The following is a 16982-nucleotide window of genomic DNA, read 5'->3' as shown; positions in this document are numbered from 1 at the left end:
GTATCCAGACCCTATTACTATGATACCTTGAAATAAAACCCAATGCTGCCAATTGTTGCTTTATTTGTGAACATAGTCCATCTGTTCATAATTTACTGTCAGTATAAATCCAGATGTTCTGTGAAGGCCTCAGAGGTTTGTTAGAGAATATTAGAGAACAATCAACATCATGAAAACCAAGGAACACAAAATATAGGTCAGGGATGAACTGCTACATAACTATGAGCAGAAAAGCTGCTCATAGTTATAGGTGTTAAAATATTTGAAGTGAAGTCTTCAGGAACGGCAAATTAATTGAGAATTAATTAATTGAGTTCTTCCAGCAGAACAACAGTCCTAAGCAAACACCCACAGCTACAATGGAGAGATCCAGATCAAAGCAAAGCAAAGTGTTGGAGTGGCCCAGTCAAAGTCTCTGACTAAATCCAGCTGATTATTTTTTACATAGATTTTAAAATTCATGTTTACATGTTCTAAACCCAGTTAAAGTTTTGCTACTTCATACTCAAAGAAAGGCTGTTCTATCAAGATTAGGCTCATCATAAATATCCTTAAATCCAGCTACTCTCTCGCTAGCTTCTAAGTAATGACTTCATATATATATATATATATATATATATATATATATATATATATATATATATATATATATATATATATATATATATAATAAAAAAATAATTTATGAAGATATTTTCACCCTGTGGTTTTTACTGTAAAGTACCTATTTTTCATTTAATTTAACCAAATCTGATGTCTTTTTTTCGTCAAAATCGTTGAATTTTCACATTTTCCCATTCAAATGCTCAGAAGCGAAGCCGGTGAGGCAGCAGCGAGCTGAGCTTCACCTGGGATTACGCGACCTCTCGCTAACTGCACCAGTTGCCACTCTATGAGAGCATGCTCGTCCTGTCTGTACGTCGCCAATAAAATGGTTAAAAACATTTAATGTATGAACAGATTTTCCATAATTCACTTTATGTATTTAATGTACTGTGTTTTTATTGTCACCAACTGTGTGTGTAACGTGTTTCGTGTGCTGAGGAGCGATCAGAAACGGCAGAGAACAGATTCGAGGTGAGGCAGGCAGTTCTCTTGCCTCATCGCTGGGGGCGCTCATGATCCCAGACATTGTGACTCCACAACTGCAGAGTAAGACACAGTAACAGCGATCTAGCCATACAGAATCTGCACTGATACAGAAAGCGAGAAAGACATGGTTTTGAGTTGTGCTTTAATGGTTTCTCCCTTTGCTGTTAAGCACAGCACAAAATTAATAATATCTACATGTCTAAGTTTGATTGAGATAACGGAATTACTCTGCGGCGGCGGCACAGCTAAGCATCAAATGTTAAAGAATAGTCTTTTTTCCCTCCAGCAAAATTTCCTTATGTAAACAATAACACGCAGGGAGTCTAGATTTGTAAATCCGATTATAATTAAGCCGGTGCCTCACCAGCTATGAACCTCACTGCACGTCACTGATATACAGTATATATATATAACAATGTTATCAATTTAAAAAAATAAACTTGATGTATGTTTTGTTTTTCTTCCTGTCTTATTCTTAATACATCAAGATGACACTAATAAGACTTTCAAGCTTTCTGCTTCTTCAATTCAAGATTAAGGTCAAACCACAGCCCACGTCCAGCAATCCATTAGAGACACGCTTGATGTAAAAAGTAGCGGTGGCTTTGGATCGTGTGAGGTTATTGGTGACATCATGGTGTCTCATATTTGCTCTCTGTCTACTTTTATCACACATGCTCTCGTCTCACGCAGCATCGCTGTATGAAGCGTCTGTCTGCTGGTGCTGATAGGGCAACATGTGGTTTCTCGGTGACACTAATCTATCGTGCACGTGGTGTGTGGGACTCATGGACAGACCCTCAATACGTCTCTGGTAGGAAGTACAATCACTCTACAGACTTCCTCCCCCTACGGGCTATCAGCATGTACAGCTCACATTTAGTAGTGATGCACCCTCACACACACACACACACACACACACACACACACACACACACACACACACACACACACACACACACACACACACACACACACACACACACACACACACACACACACGCACACACAATCCCATATGGCAGCTGTGACTCAACATCTTAGCAATCGACCACAAAATCCCACACTGTGCAGCACTTTAAGACCAGTGTAGTTAAAAAAGGCAAGAATTTTGGAGACAGAGGCAAGAGGAGCCGCGCATCACAGCGAGTCGCACACCTGTTGTGCTGAACGCTGGCAAAGCAAGACTACGGACCACACCCAGTGCGTCGTGACTCATCGGCCACCCCCCTCCTCCGTCGTCCATCCACGAGAACAAACAGGAGGGGATGGCAGAGAGATTCAGAGACAGATAGGAAAGGAGGGGAGATCATGAAATAAATGAACTAATAGAGGGAGGGAGCGGTCACCGCTGAGAAGCAGAGAGAGCAACAGGTTGATGGGGGCATCGTGGGTGGGACTCACCAGCTCGACCGAACCATAGTGTTTCCTGCTGAAGTCTCCACGCCTGCAGCCCAGGTCCTCTGAGGCGGAGCTGGAACACAAACGTATGGTCAGACACATGGTCTACATCACACCACACACACGCACACACACACACACACGCACGCACGCGCACACACACACACACACACACACACACACACACACACACACACACACACACACACACACACACACACACACACACACACACGCACACACACACATGCAACACCGAAACAGAGTGACATCACTCATACACAAGTGGCAGCTGAAGCATTTGATTTTCCTTTAACCCCACTTCTCACACCCTGACTACTTGTTCACTGGCATCTCGTTCTAGCTATGCCCGCGCTCATTCCCTTCCGCTTTCCTTCCGTCCTCCCTGAGCGCGTCTTCGTCGATGTGTTGGAGCTGCGGCCAGTGGCATGGTGACTGGCCAGAAGCAGCAGCCAACCCACTGCTGATTGAGATGTCGGCCCTGATTGAATTAGGCCTCGGTGATAGATGGGGGACCTGCTGGGGTGGCCAGCTGATGGTTAAAGCACCAAGATGCGCGGTTTTGAAGTTACAGATGCAATTTGACCTTGGTAAAGTGAAGATATTGCACGCAAGAGTGAAAATTACATGTTTCTGTTCAGTTTTCATTCATTGAACAAAAACTAGTAGAAACATTTAAATATGCACTCATGTGCAACTGCAGCTTTGACTCATGTAGTAAAAACATTTTGAGATTTTGTGAAATGCAGGACACAGAAACAACTTCTGTTGGTGGAGATGGCATCAGACTTTAGGGCTGTTTCGCTGCCATTGGTACTGGCATGAAGGACAGCATGTTAAAGATGGAGGATTCCCTCCAGTTTTCTGAACCTCACAACAAGCAAAAACTAGATATTTGAAACTTTAAAACAACTGCACATCTTGATGGGAATCACACATCAAACCTTGTTTAGAAATAAATAAGGCAGGCTAATAGTGTGAGGAAGTAGCTTTTTTTTCAGTATTATCCCAAACCATCGACCAGTGCAGGAGTTGGTTACCACGGAAACTCTGGACGCAGGCTGCTGAGAGACAAATGAAGGAGTCACTGTCAATTTTTTAGGCAAGTCCAGCCGTGACACGAGAGTGACTCAGTCTGACAGATGCCTATCAAGTAGTTTTATCTCATATATCTGAAGAAACATGCAACAGGTATCCTCTGAAAACAATAATTGTTTTAGTTTGTATATTTTATATGGTATAAATGTTTATTTCTTCTATTTCAAGCTATGAGCTGATCATTCAAACAGCCTTTAGATGTTTGCGCCATGTGATAAAGCACATATTGAAAAAAAAAGAAAAATCTAATTGTAGCTAAGTTATTTTCACTGTAATTTCCTGGGGAATCAGACAATTATGTCAATTCTATATCAAAAGCACAAATGAAGCTTTGAACATGTTCAAAATTGCTCCATCAATCTAATTAGCAAACATATTTTAAGCAAAATAAGTACATGTGCTTAAAACTATTGTTTTAAGCACGTGTACTTAAAACAAAGGAAAATGTGTATCTATAATATTTTTCCATTATTATATCAGAACAGAATTTTTATTGCGACAGTTTCTTGAATCCTCAAACCTTTACATGTGGTGTAAAGGTTCTGCAGAGTCTGGCTTCTTTTTCTTCTACATTTTGATTTTTTTACATTTGAAATGTAAAAAAATCATGCACTTGTCCTTCAGTACGCAACATAAATAGGTAACAGTGACAAACTTCCTCATAAATACACACAAAATTCTATGTAGATAACCACTATATCCAACGCCAAAACCTTTCTATAGTTTTTCAGAATAAAATTGTTTCAGAGCAGCAGTAATGTGATTCAGCCTAACTCCGCACGTGAGACACTGACTACACATACAAGCACCACAGAACACAACTTCAAAAACAATCTGTCCCTTTAGGTTCCAGCTGGTGAGCAGGTCTTTTACCCTTCAAATGAACACAAATCCATATTGCTCTGCGATTACAGATGAATAATAAAGAAATCTAGTCACAGATGCAGCTAATTATTTGTTTATGTCAGCTGTATGATGCAATTGCTGGTAAAAAAAAGAGTGCGCAGTATTAATTTACAGCATAGTGACCCTGCAAGGACCTTGTCTGAAACTGTACTTATAATGCTGCAGCACCAAAGAGCCTCAGTATTACTCTTTATTTTCAGGAACAATGATCACATTACTATTGATCAAAGGGCTAAAATCTTTGAAACAAATTAAATAACAGAGAACAAACTGGGTATGATGATAAATTAAGCTGTCCATACAGTGTGAGTAGTGCTCTTCAATAAAAAGCATAGTAATAATTGATGGTTTTTGAGAACCAAAGCACAGTTCAAACACAGAGGTTCGAACTGTAACACCTCACAAAAAGCAGTGAAGTTACATAGGTATCCCATTATGTTGTCACCATCAGCGATGCCACAAAAGACAGTCGGCTCTCCATAAATGTAACGGTTATGGTGGGATTGTGAGGGAGATAAATCCAGCCTGCTTCTAAAGCAGCAAATGTTAAAAAAAAGTTACAACTTAACATTTTTGTGAGATGACGTCTTGGAAATATTTTTACAGAAATAAAGCAATCACTATTAATTTAGAGACATCTTATTGTTTGAATGCAACACTGACAAACTGTCTCCATGTTGTGACAGTATAACATGCGACACTGCGTATAAAAAATAAATGAAAATCGAGCTGCTCTGGTCCTACTGCTGTCTGGAGAAATACACTGCACACTGGCACACTCAGTCAGTAACAACCAATCAGAGCTAAGAATCTAAGCACTGTCACTCTGAACATACAAGCTGTAGTGTGGGGAACCAGCTGTAGCTTAGCAGAAAGCAAGAGGGAGGGTATGAGCAGCGCATACACCAGGGCAACTGATTGGTAATTCTATAGAAACTGTAAAACTCTTTAGGGCTCTGGGAATCATTTGGGGAGCTTAGGACAGCTCATCTATAGCCATTTCCTTCATCTCCTATTGGTCTATTATTATGTTCACTGTGTACTAAGAAGCCCAAATGACCAAATTATTAAATTGTATGATCTCTACCGCTGAATATTTTGCTCCTTTAATGTATGAACCTATAAATAGAAACATACATCGATCTGGTTGCATTGCCCAGAAATGTTGGTCTGATCAAAAACCACAAAAAACAAGTGAAACTCAGCGGTTTCCAGACTTGCAACCAGAACGTGTTAATCTCTTCTGTCATTTCCAGACCAGAACATCAAATCCTTCCAGCAAATAAAAGGACAATCCAAAGATATTTTGCCAATATGCCTAGAATTTCTCTAGATGGAAACTTTTTTTTGTGTAAACATTACCTAAAGGTGCCAAAAAAATGTTTTTCTCTTCAGCCAAAGTTTAGGGAACACAGGTGAAAGTGATAAGTCGGGCAAGACAAGAGGTTTTCATGGCTCAACTCTATTCATCATCACTGAGCACATTGTTATGGCTTTACATATAAAACCTTCACCCTCTGGTTTTTGCCTTTTTAAAGCCACACCTGAACAAATACCAGGATACTCAATCTGCAACACCTGAAATAGACTCTCCTCCTTTAAATAAAGGGAACATGCCCTACTTCTCAGGAAAGATCCATGGTTTCAGATTTGGGGTCACTGATCTGCAGCCAGATTGCATCAAAGTCAGCCAATGACGCTTTAAATTACAGCAGAATAAAAATTTTGTGATGGTGCCAGGAAGGAAACCAGCCAAAGACAGAGAGGTGACCCCCAGGTTGGCTTTCTGTATGATTTGAATTAAATTGAAGTGTCTTGAAATACCTGATAAAAGTAATTGTTCCCAAAAAGTCAAACAAATTTAAAATAAAAGAGACAATGTCCAGTCCTCCTGGAAAAGGTATTAAGCTGCAGAAAACACGAATAACCTAGTTTTCTGAAATTTCTACAAAACACAAAACATAATGGAAATGACAAACCCCAAAAACCCTGATTACCCTTGTTCATCCTTTTACTTTGTTCTTATTAAATAAACAAGATGAAAAAATGATTTAGACAGATCTGCAATACCGTAACCTTTAATTACTCTTAATTTAAAATAACCAAAATTAAATTACAGTTTTTATCTCGAAACCGCTCAATCCTATTTTTCACATTTCCAGAAGTAACAAATGAAGAGGAAAAACTGAATTGGCAAACTGAGTTATTTTGCAAACAAGAATGGACAAAAATGTTGGTCTCTAGTTTTACAAAGCTGGCTGACATACCTGCAGCGGGACTTGGAGCAAATGATTTATTCGTACCGAACACTCCCTGAACATATTAGATTTTTATTTGTACAACTTTTGAAAATAGGGATCATTTTTCCTTTCCATTTCACAACCATAAGCTACTTTTGTAAGATTCAATGGTAAATAATATCTTTGCCTGAATCTGTCAAAGTCTTTATTGGGCTATAACTTAAATTCAAAACGCATGTTTAATACCTTTTGCGAACCTTTCTATCCACTTGGCCGCCAAAGAGCCTTTTGCTCTGGCTGACATTCTGGTCCCTACACACTTCTCTGCTTCTGTTCCCACCGAGAGTAAGGTTGTTTATACATAATTCACGGTAAAGCTTTAAGAACACATTTGTGCATCGATACTACAGCACACATTCATCACTGCAGCTTTACCGTCCTTGCTTTCTATCTCAGCTCCATCAAAACCTCCACATTGTTTTTGTTTTTTGTGTTTTGCTCTTGCCTTTCCACTTAGCACCCAAGTCACATTTCCCCTCATCCTTCGCTGTTCCTCTGCAGAGAGCGTCATGAAATGACAATACTGCATCTCAGGCGAATTTGATTAATTAATACAACCCCACCGTGGTTAATAAAAACCTCTTTTTCTCCCTCTGTCTCTCCTGTGTAGATTTTATGGGTTCATAGCGTACTGCCATGATTTAAGGCGCTCCAAGTAGGTCTGGATAATTAAAAAGGTGAGAATAGCTGGCTTTTTAAGCCCTCGCTATTACTGCCTCACTTAATTCTGAGATTTTACACATTAGGACTTAATAAAATGTCCCCTGGTCTTCACCAGGCCATAAAATTCGGTGACTGGAACCTTGAATAGTCAAATTACACCGTGACAATACATATTATTTTATTCTACACAATAGAATCTGACCTAAAGGGTTTGACCTCTTGAGTCTTCTGCATCGTTACGGAAAAATATTGACCATTTATTTATATCTCTTTGCTTCAGTTTACAAAGGTTTGTGGGCATTTGTAAAAAAAATAAAACTAAATAGAAAATGCTGGAGATCTTGTAATATCTTAGCTGGAGATATTAGTAAGTTGGTGCAGCTCACCACTTTTTTTTCAAGCTTTTATAGTTTTTTTTCCATACTACACTCAAGCAGCAAGCAGGTTGATCCCTTGTTTTCAACATTTGTAAAAGTGCTGAGACAGAACACAGGGTTTACTGTAAGGTGATATCGATCAGGGTACGACGACGACGACATAATTTTCTAAGTTCACACTTCACTGTCTGGGCCATATTTGGTCCACATAGCTTTGGAGTGTGTAAAGTTGCTGACATAACAAGCATTAACTTGTGTGCAGTGGATAATATTGTGACTTCTGCAGACTAATATTCTTTAGTCTGCAGAATATTACTGTACTAACAGTTCATATGTTATGCCATTGTAAAGTAAGAGCAATTTACTTCTGATTGCTCAAGTGTTTTGATCCTATATTCTAACCCTCAAGCACAAATCACAGAGTTTCGAGGTGAAGTCATCTGATTTCTAAAAATACAAAAGAAAATCCACCATAACTCAAGTATTCTTCTGAAAATCTGATACACAGCATATACTTTTCTTTAGGAATAAGGTACGAATAAGACTGATAAATGTAGGAATTCAACTGAATCCCGAATCATCATCATCATCATCATCATCATCATCATCATCATCATCATCATCATCATCATCATCATCATCATCATCATCATCATCATCATCATCATCATCATCATCATCATCATCATCATCATCATCATCATCATCATCATCATCATCATCATAAGCGTGGTGGAGCCCACATCTCTATTTTAGCTTCATGTGCAAAGGAGCTTTTGTTTTTCAACTTTTGATATTCCTTCAAAGGAAATTTCACAAAACGAAGTTACATTTTCTCATTCCAAGGAAAAGAGGTTCATCAGAGATCACACATGGATTCATTGACACGCCCATTTTCCGACACAAAAACTTTGGCTTTTTTCAATAGAAATGACAGCAAAGCATAAAATGTCATACTTTTGTTTCTCCTGTACTTATCTGAACTGGAGACTAGATTGTTACATAAAGCCAAAGCACTGATGTTAGGAGTTGCTGCTTTGAAGCATTGCTGTTCTGTCGATGCAAAAAACTTTGGACTCCTGCTGGTCTCATTTGAGCAGATTTATTTATTTATTTTACCCAATAATTAGCAGTAAAAAGGAAATGTGTTTTTTTACAGACTGAAAAGGTGTGTTAGTCTTCAAAAGTGAAATCCTGCTTCATAATTTTATCTGTTTCGGGGATATTTTAGCACATGTAAGAGGTGTGTAACCTACGGTGAACCAAAAGCTGTTTTTGCTGAACATTGCTTCTGTGAGACCAGGCAGCTGAAAACTCTCCAAGCTGTGCTGACATCTATAAAGAGGAAGGGATTAAAGTGCCTGGAGGCTGATGAGGAACCTGTACCTGTCAGCAGAGCTGTGGGAGAGCAGACCGCACTCAGATTTCAGCTCAAACTCGTATCAGAATTCAAAACTCGATCGCGGCAACGACATCTGGATTTATTGTTTTAAAAAATAAAATCCCCGATCAAGTAGAGAAAAGTAAGGATTCAATGTAAAGAAGATCCCAACTTTCTTAAACTCCTCATCTAAGAGTCAAAGTAGTGCTTAACTTTATTAGTTTGCTACACCGGCGCCAGTTTGCATTCTTTCAAATTCACCACAACTGTGTTTAGATGCTGGTGTCTATTATTTTGGGTCATAAATAAATAAGACATCAAATCTGTTTTCTTATCTCAGTCTGCTACACTGTCAATAGTTTTTCCTGGTAACGAAACAATAAATCTAAAGCCAGAAATGCCCTCCACCTTGTGCACAACATGCTTAATGTGGACTGTTCAGTCAAAAAACCCCAAAACAAGTCAGGGTTCAGGAAATCATTCATAACTTGGACATGTGGTTTGAAGATTTGGTGTCCTTCAGAGAAAGCGTTCTGTCTTACAGTGTGACTGTATGAGTCGGGGTTTAAATGAGCAAAAAGTCATGCGAAGAAAGTAGGATAACTCATTAAATATTAAATCCTTTGAAAAGAAATGTTCACTTATGGATTTCTAATCCAATCCACTTTTTAAATTTATATCCAGAAAAGACAAATGAATGCTTTAACAAGCTGGCGGTACCAGAATTGTTTCATTACTTTAAAAAGCGATGTTGAAAGAGTTTGTTTTATTTCTCAGAAGTTGGACTTGGCTCTGGGAATGCTGAAACCTGAGTTAAACGTGTTCCAGTTGCAAGTCAGAAAATCTGTTCATATTTGCTGGTTAGCGACAAGGCTTGCAAACTATTGAAAGGGAATATGTAATGTACTTATTTCTGGTTTTCCATTCAAACACCAGAAGAATGTGTCTATATACACACGCAAACAGACATTTTACAAGCACTGAGAGACATGTTGGATACTAAGACCAGGCTGCCTCTATCTTTAACTTTCAAAGTCAGAATTTCAACGTCAAAATTCAAACTGAATGCATAATAATGTAACACTGGATCAATATGAATAAATACATTTTAAAAATCATAATGCCTGAGAGTTAAGGGGCAGTTTGAATGCACATACTAGCATGCTACCACCATTTGCAGTCTGGTTGGCGTCGTTGGCTGGTTGGTGTTGCTGTGTCAGACTCGGGGCATGCTGCACAGCACATTTTGATTGTCAGGAGTAAAACAGTTCCTATGCTTGCCCTGCATTTAAAGCTGCTCTTATGTTTCTACATCGCTTGAACTTTGCAATCCAGTGTCCAGACGTTCACTCTCCGGCAACCTAATGGATGTTGGCCAAAGAAAAATTACTCTGAAAGCCCAGGCCAGAGACAAATGGCTCAGAAACGGACAGAGGTACGATGGATATTCATTACTGAGCTGCTCTACACTGTAACAGAGTATGGAAGAGGTTACAAATTATGGTTTCTGTCACAACAGAGTGGACAGTATTCACTGAAACGCTTAATTTGTAGCTCTGCTCTGACAGTCGTCATTCTAGGCTTCCAGCTGTTTTCCAAAGCAAGGCCTCTTTTAATTATACTTTATTCATTACAGACCGTGAGAGACTCATTAATGAGTCTAAATAATAATAATGACTATTCAACAACAAAACTAATCACGTCACGTCACCAAGTAAACAAATAGTTCACCTATTTTTGAAAAGAGTGGGGAAGTGCAGCGGCTACAGCCCCCCCCCCCCCCCCCCCACCGCCCCCTGTGGTGGCTGAAGGATACAACTTAACATTAACTGTGGAAAAAGCAGCAAACTTCATGGTTTCATTCTACATAAATATATGTTAACTGTGGAAGAGGACAAAAAAACCTCACACCTATAATTACTAATAATTTCTGTTTATGGATAAACTCGCATCAGCGATGCAGCACAGAAATCAGCTATAGGAAGTTAGAAGTGTGACAGTCAATGTATTTGTATATCTGGCCACATGACAACCATTTTTGCAGTCCATCACAAGTGAGAGCTTTAAATATTACTGCCTCTGAGGAGATAGCCTTAAAACCATAAGATTAAAAGTTTCCTCGTAGGGTTGCTCAAAGAAATAGGAAAGTGGTCAGAAATTAAACCAATATGACTTTGCAGTTTAATACGCAGAACTTTCTTGAATGCATTTTTTTAATTCTCTTTTGTAATCATCAAATTGGCTATTCAGGAATTGTGAAAATATCCAACACTAGAAGAGTTGTAATTTAAATGAAACTGCAGCTTAAACGCTTGTGTGTGTGTGAAGTAATTTGGCCTTCCCAAGGTTTTTAAAAGGCTACAGATTTAACTCACTGAAATCTTTTTTTCATACTATTTTTACACCTTAAAAGTAACTCCAATAGTTTTCTGAGAAGCAATGATGCACTATTCCACCCCTTACTTTTTGCTGTGAACTGCCCTGTTTAGCCTCCCTTATGACAAAAGAAGAAAAAAAAAGTGTTTTCGGAAGTATTTTTGGTTTTATATACTTTTGGGGCAGGCTTTTGAAGCAAAACCAGAGCAATATCAAATAAATTCTGCGCTCTTACAGCTTTTAAAAAAATCTAACCCTAATTTTATAACATTAATTACCACTCTTATTACTACTCTGTTTTAAATAAGCAATTCCTATGATGTAGGACGCAATTAAAATCTTAATGATCATCATCAACAGCCTCTCAGACTTTGAAGAAGTGGTTTTTATTTAATAAATCTGTTGACTTTCATCTGGCTCTCTCTCTCTCTCTCTCTCTCTCTCTCTCTCTCTCTCTCTCTCTCTCTCTCTCTCTCTCTGTGTAGAACTAAAAAAAGAGCTGCAGTGGCGCCACAGCAAGAAGCTGGACCTAACCTTGGACTGAACCAGAACCAAACTGTCCATTTTCAGCCCTTATGCCTGAATTCATTCCAAGCACATGTGTTATTATCTCTATTTATTTATTTCTGTGCCTCTTTGCCCTGGCTATATGCACTTACCCCTCCCTCCCCCTCCTTCCTCCACCTTGAGACAAAAGCATGACATGAATAATTCATATTTTTCCGTGTACACATAGTAACGTGTGCGCTGTTGGCGGAAAGGGCATATCAGTCAATGAATTTGTATTGTTCTAAAACTATAGCGCGAACCCGAGGCATTTGTTTAATTAAAAAAGCTGGATTCATTGGAGACTTGTAGATTCGGAGTTATCCAAATATCCGCAAAAAAAAAAAAAAAGAGAGAGAATAAATCTCACTTTACACATGCAGAAACCTTAAAAGTCTCTTTTGAAAAGCCAGTTTGGTAAAAGAAAGGGAAGAAAACAACAAATGCTCTATACACACCGGAGCAGGTGTAAAGCTTTGCCTCAACTGCGTTGGGCTGCGTAACACAAGCTGCAGGGATACGACAGAGAGGAACGACAAGACAGAGGAGTACGAGCATTCAACAGATGCCATGCATTCACACAGGTACGACAGCAGAATTGAGTTGGTTCCGTTACCGCTGATTGAAAGTCAACAGTTTGCTAGAGGCGGGGTCCACACTGTTCATGTCCCCATGCGATGCGAGGTCCAGCGGACGAGGCGGCAGCAAACAGACCCCCGGAGTGTTTTAGTTTCTCTCTCTCTCTCTCTCTCTCTCTCTCTCTCTCTCTCTCTCTCTCTCTCTCTCTTTCTCTCTCTCTCTCTCTCTCTCTCTCTCTCTCTCTCTCTCTCTCTCTCTCTCTCTCCGTCTGAGAGCGCAGGGACATCAACTGCTGCGCAAACTCCCGAGAAAGCAGCTGATCGCGCAGGCCGGGCTGGTGGTCTCCGACCGCTCTGGGCTCCCACACTGTTCACTCACTGCTTCAGATGATGAAGCGGAACGACTCTGTCAAAGGAGCTGTGTGTTTACTGTGCTACCTCTGCCCCCCCCCACCAACCCAATCCCACCGCCCCACACATACACTACTCTCCTCCCCCCTTTCTCCCTCTTTCTCTCTCTCTTTCTCTCTCTCTCTCCTTCACACATACACTAACATGCATGGTGCATTTCTGGTCACCACCGTTTTTTTTTATTTTGTTCTCCTTTTCCTGCGCTTGGTTAGATGGATTAGCCTGAGGCTCTGCAGACCAAAGAGCCTCATTCAGAGCAGCTTATTCGTCTTGATTTGCTGCTGTTATGTCACCGTCAATTAGGACGAAGACCACTGAACCTGGAGCAGGGAGCAGCAGTGAGCCCTTAGACACTGTATGAAAAAAAAAATAAAAATAAAGAAAACATATTTTCACTTTTTTTCCCCCCCTCCTCACTATTAATGCTGTGCTGATCAGATCATCCGTTTAAAGTTTGGCACACGAGGATCCCTAATCGAAAAAGTCACTAGAAAACGTCCAAAGTCCAGAAAGTGTCATGTATAAGTTTAATATGATTTGCACAAGTTGTAACAGCGCAAATAAAAATTCTCGCAGGTTTTAAACTTTCTGTGAAAACCTGTCAAAGTTGAACAAAAGTCACTTCCCCGCTATATATTTTTTCTTCATTCATTCTAGACGCCTATCTGCCTCATGTGATGCCTTCATCTCAAATAAGTACAAAGTGGAAATAACTCCTTTCATCTCCAGTGTGCTGAGTGTTTTGTGAAATCCTGTGATGGAAATCAATATTTCCTTACCCAGCTGGGTTTTCATCATCAGAGTACACTTGTCAACAGAATGGAAAAAAAAAAAAAAAAAACAGCCCTGGTTGGTATCTTTAAAAGCCCTCAAGTAGTTTGCTGAACAGCTGAACATCCATTTCCAACCGGAAAAGGGAGATGAATCTAGCAGGTTTACTGTTCACTGAATATCGATACTAACAGGACTGGTTAATGTCCTTCTTCTCACAAAGTGTCATGATCCAACCCGTCTTATCTGCTACCAAGCCTTGCCACAGACTTTCTAAACAACAAACCCAGACCATGATGAAATGACATACCTCCTTATCGCTCACTCTTTGCAGTCTCATCTTTTAACCTCATAAATATATTTTTATAAGAAAATAAAATTAAAAAAAGTTCTACGCCACCTTATGGTTTGTGGTACTTTGTCCAGTTATCGTTTATAGTATTTTAGCTCCTATTGCTGAGGCTGTATCGCATAATTACTGTAAGCTAGAGCCAAATAAATGCCTAGCCGTAGCAACAACAGCACATTCTATGAGTTTAATGTAGAGTGAGCCTTATTGTTGCTATTTGTATGGAGAAAAATTTGTTGTCCTGTCTGCAATTCCTTCTCCAGGGTCTTCTTCCCAGATCTTCCTCCATGCATTTCCTGTTCCCCCTTCACGGCCAATAAGACTTCAAGTTCAAGGGGTGTGGATGTTTCTGCAAGGCACTTCATGTGTTTAGTGTGAGTTGGCATCATAAACAGTGACAATAACTGCATCTTCCTTGTTTCTCTTCCTCCCTCCCCGTTTTTGCAAGTTTTATAAATAATAAATAACACCTGACGCATAGAAAATACGTGTGTTAATGCAAGCTGAACATTCATATTTGATATTTTGAAAGAAATGGAATTGAAAGTTGAGTCTACATATTTTTTTCTCCATGAAACATGCAGGAGCCCAGGTTATAAAATGGTGCAGTTTAGCAAAGATTATTACCTCCGCTTTCATTCTGGAATCAATCCAGTATTTTTCTTGTCATTATTAAATATTGAAATAATGGCCGTCAGTGCAATAAAGTCACTTTGCTGGACCTGCAGTAGATTAATACAATGGTTTGCCCAATGCTGGTTATGTGGTCACCAAAAGTTATTTTTTTATGTTTAGACATAGTAAAATCGATGCATATATTAGAGTATTTTATCACCAGTTATTGTGAGTGAGCTCAAATAACCTAATGGGATGTTATTACTAGAAAGGCACTTTCTTTTGAAAAGACAAAGCATCAGTCAGCCGGACTAATTTTCTTAAGATATTATTTAATCGCAGGCTTTTTTTTGTTGTTGTTGTTAGGACCGTAAATGTGGCACTGAACCAGATTTCTGTTGCTGTAATTGTTTATTTTGCTTAAGCAGGATATGAATAAAAATCCTTTTGTAAAAGCATCAGAGTGGAAATGAACTCTTTATACTTACTTTCAAGTATAAATTTCTCTCTTTTATTTCCCCTGATAGTGTTGCCCTGCTAAATTGGTGCTAGGTAATATATACAAAAAAAAAGAGTGAGTGTTTCCAAAATGACAAAAAATATATAAATTAATTAAACTCCTTAACGTCTACTACAATAAATTGAAATTGCTTTTCATTAGTCGCCGTGTGTAATAACAATGAGAAGAGCATCTGGGAAGCAGAAGACATTTGAAGAAAGCAGGACTGGAGAACAAAACAAAACCACGTCAGAGCGGATTTTAATCCTTCACTCTACGCCGACCCTCCTTTTGACACCAGTCGCAATCTCAATTACAGCGGCTGAAACCTGAGCTCAGGTAAATCTGACACCCTCGCAGTGGTGCAGCCGCAGCCTGCGTTAGCAGCTCAGGCTTCGCATATAAACACAACATGAAAGAGTGCAGGAATGCTCAGCCGCGGCTGCACGGCACTCAGCTGCTCATTAATTTCAGATCAGCAGGAACTCCCACCCCTCTCTCTCTGCGGCCCCACCGGTGCCGCAGGATAACACCTAAAGCTACAAGCATGCGTAACATGTTTCTTTTATTTTTCCCTTTCTCCAAAAATAATCTCATGTTTGAGCTGCAGCTTAAGGCTTGAAAAAAAACAACAACAACAAAAAAAACGAGCTGTTTCCAAGTGTAACCGGAGCCTTGCATCAGGATAAAGTTACAGGAGTCTAACCTGAGACGCCTCAAAGCTCCCCAGGCTCTAATTAGTGCCCAGAGACAGATTACTACCACACACAAAACTCTCATCCATCTTCCATAAACCCGACTGTGACACGCCCACCCCTGTGCTTTTGCATGAGGTCATCTGCTTCTTTATTGGCAAAGTCGGTGAGGTCAGTCTTTAACAAGGGAAGTGAGAAGACTTCCCCTGCAAACAAGTTGTTAAAGCGGTCCTCCTGCTCTTTGCAGAAGGAGTTGGTGTGATGGGCAAATGGCTTGTTTATGGTGATAAACAAATCCCACTCCATATGCTTATCTGGAAACCTGAGATGATAACCTTTTAAGGCATTGAGTAATTTGCTTTTATTTGAACTGTTCTTTTTATAGGCTCTGCAACCTTTATTAAAAGGCAAACAAAATTGCTGAACAAGTTTGGATTTTCTGTAGATTTTTTCTAATGTAAGAACAGTCAAAATTGGAATTCACATTCAAATATATAAGCCCAATAAAAAATTAGTTTAAATGTCTGAAGCCATATAATTTTGTTTCAAGAACTACGGGTCCTGCCACAGTTCTTGCTTGATGTCCACTCTTGTTATAGGCACACCTCATTTAAATATGTTGGTTTCATGCCTTTAAGAGGTCAAGGTCTGACCTTTTGGAAGATTATTCCAGGACTGTGGATGCTTCTGCAGACCAAGACGTTTTGGACAATATAATCTCCAATCTTTGTTGGAACAATTTAAGAATGGCAGCTACCTGTTCCATTACTACTCAGGGGTTTCCCAATACAACTTTTTCACATACAATACAATGCTGATATCGCAGATTTGAGTTTTGGCCAATACCGATACTGACCCCTCACAATATTACTACAAATCACACACACACTTTTAGTACTTATT

The 16982-nt window shown here is 39.4% G+C and overlaps 1 protein-coding gene across 8 annotated transcripts in view; it reads right to left on the bottom strand.

Moving 5' to 3' along the window:
- Positions 1–16982, bottom strand: part of garnl3 (GTPase activating Rap/RanGAP domain like 3) — an 80109-nt gene that overhangs the window by 44958 nt on the left and 18169 nt on the right. For 7 of the 8 annotated variants that reach the window (XM_081613778.1, XM_081613775.1, XM_081613777.1 and 4 more), the window contains one exon: positions 2497–2566. In XM_081613778.1, coding sequence (XP_081469904.1) covers positions 2497–2566 — 70 coding nt within the window. Of the gene's footprint in view, positions 1–2496; positions 2567–12777; positions 13183–16982 lie in introns of those variants that run through there. The other variant, XM_081613776.1, reaches the window with a different exon arrangement.

The sequence above is a fragment of the Poecilia reticulata genome, chromosome 12, assembly GCF_904066995.2.
Source record: "Poecilia reticulata chromosome 12, P_reticulata-male-v2, whole genome shotgun sequence".
Taxonomy (NCBI): domain Eukaryota; kingdom Metazoa; phylum Chordata; class Actinopteri; order Cyprinodontiformes; family Poeciliidae; genus Poecilia; species Poecilia reticulata.
The sequence above is the reverse complement of the archived record's forward strand: the minus strand, read 5'-3'. Positions and strand labels throughout refer to the sequence as shown.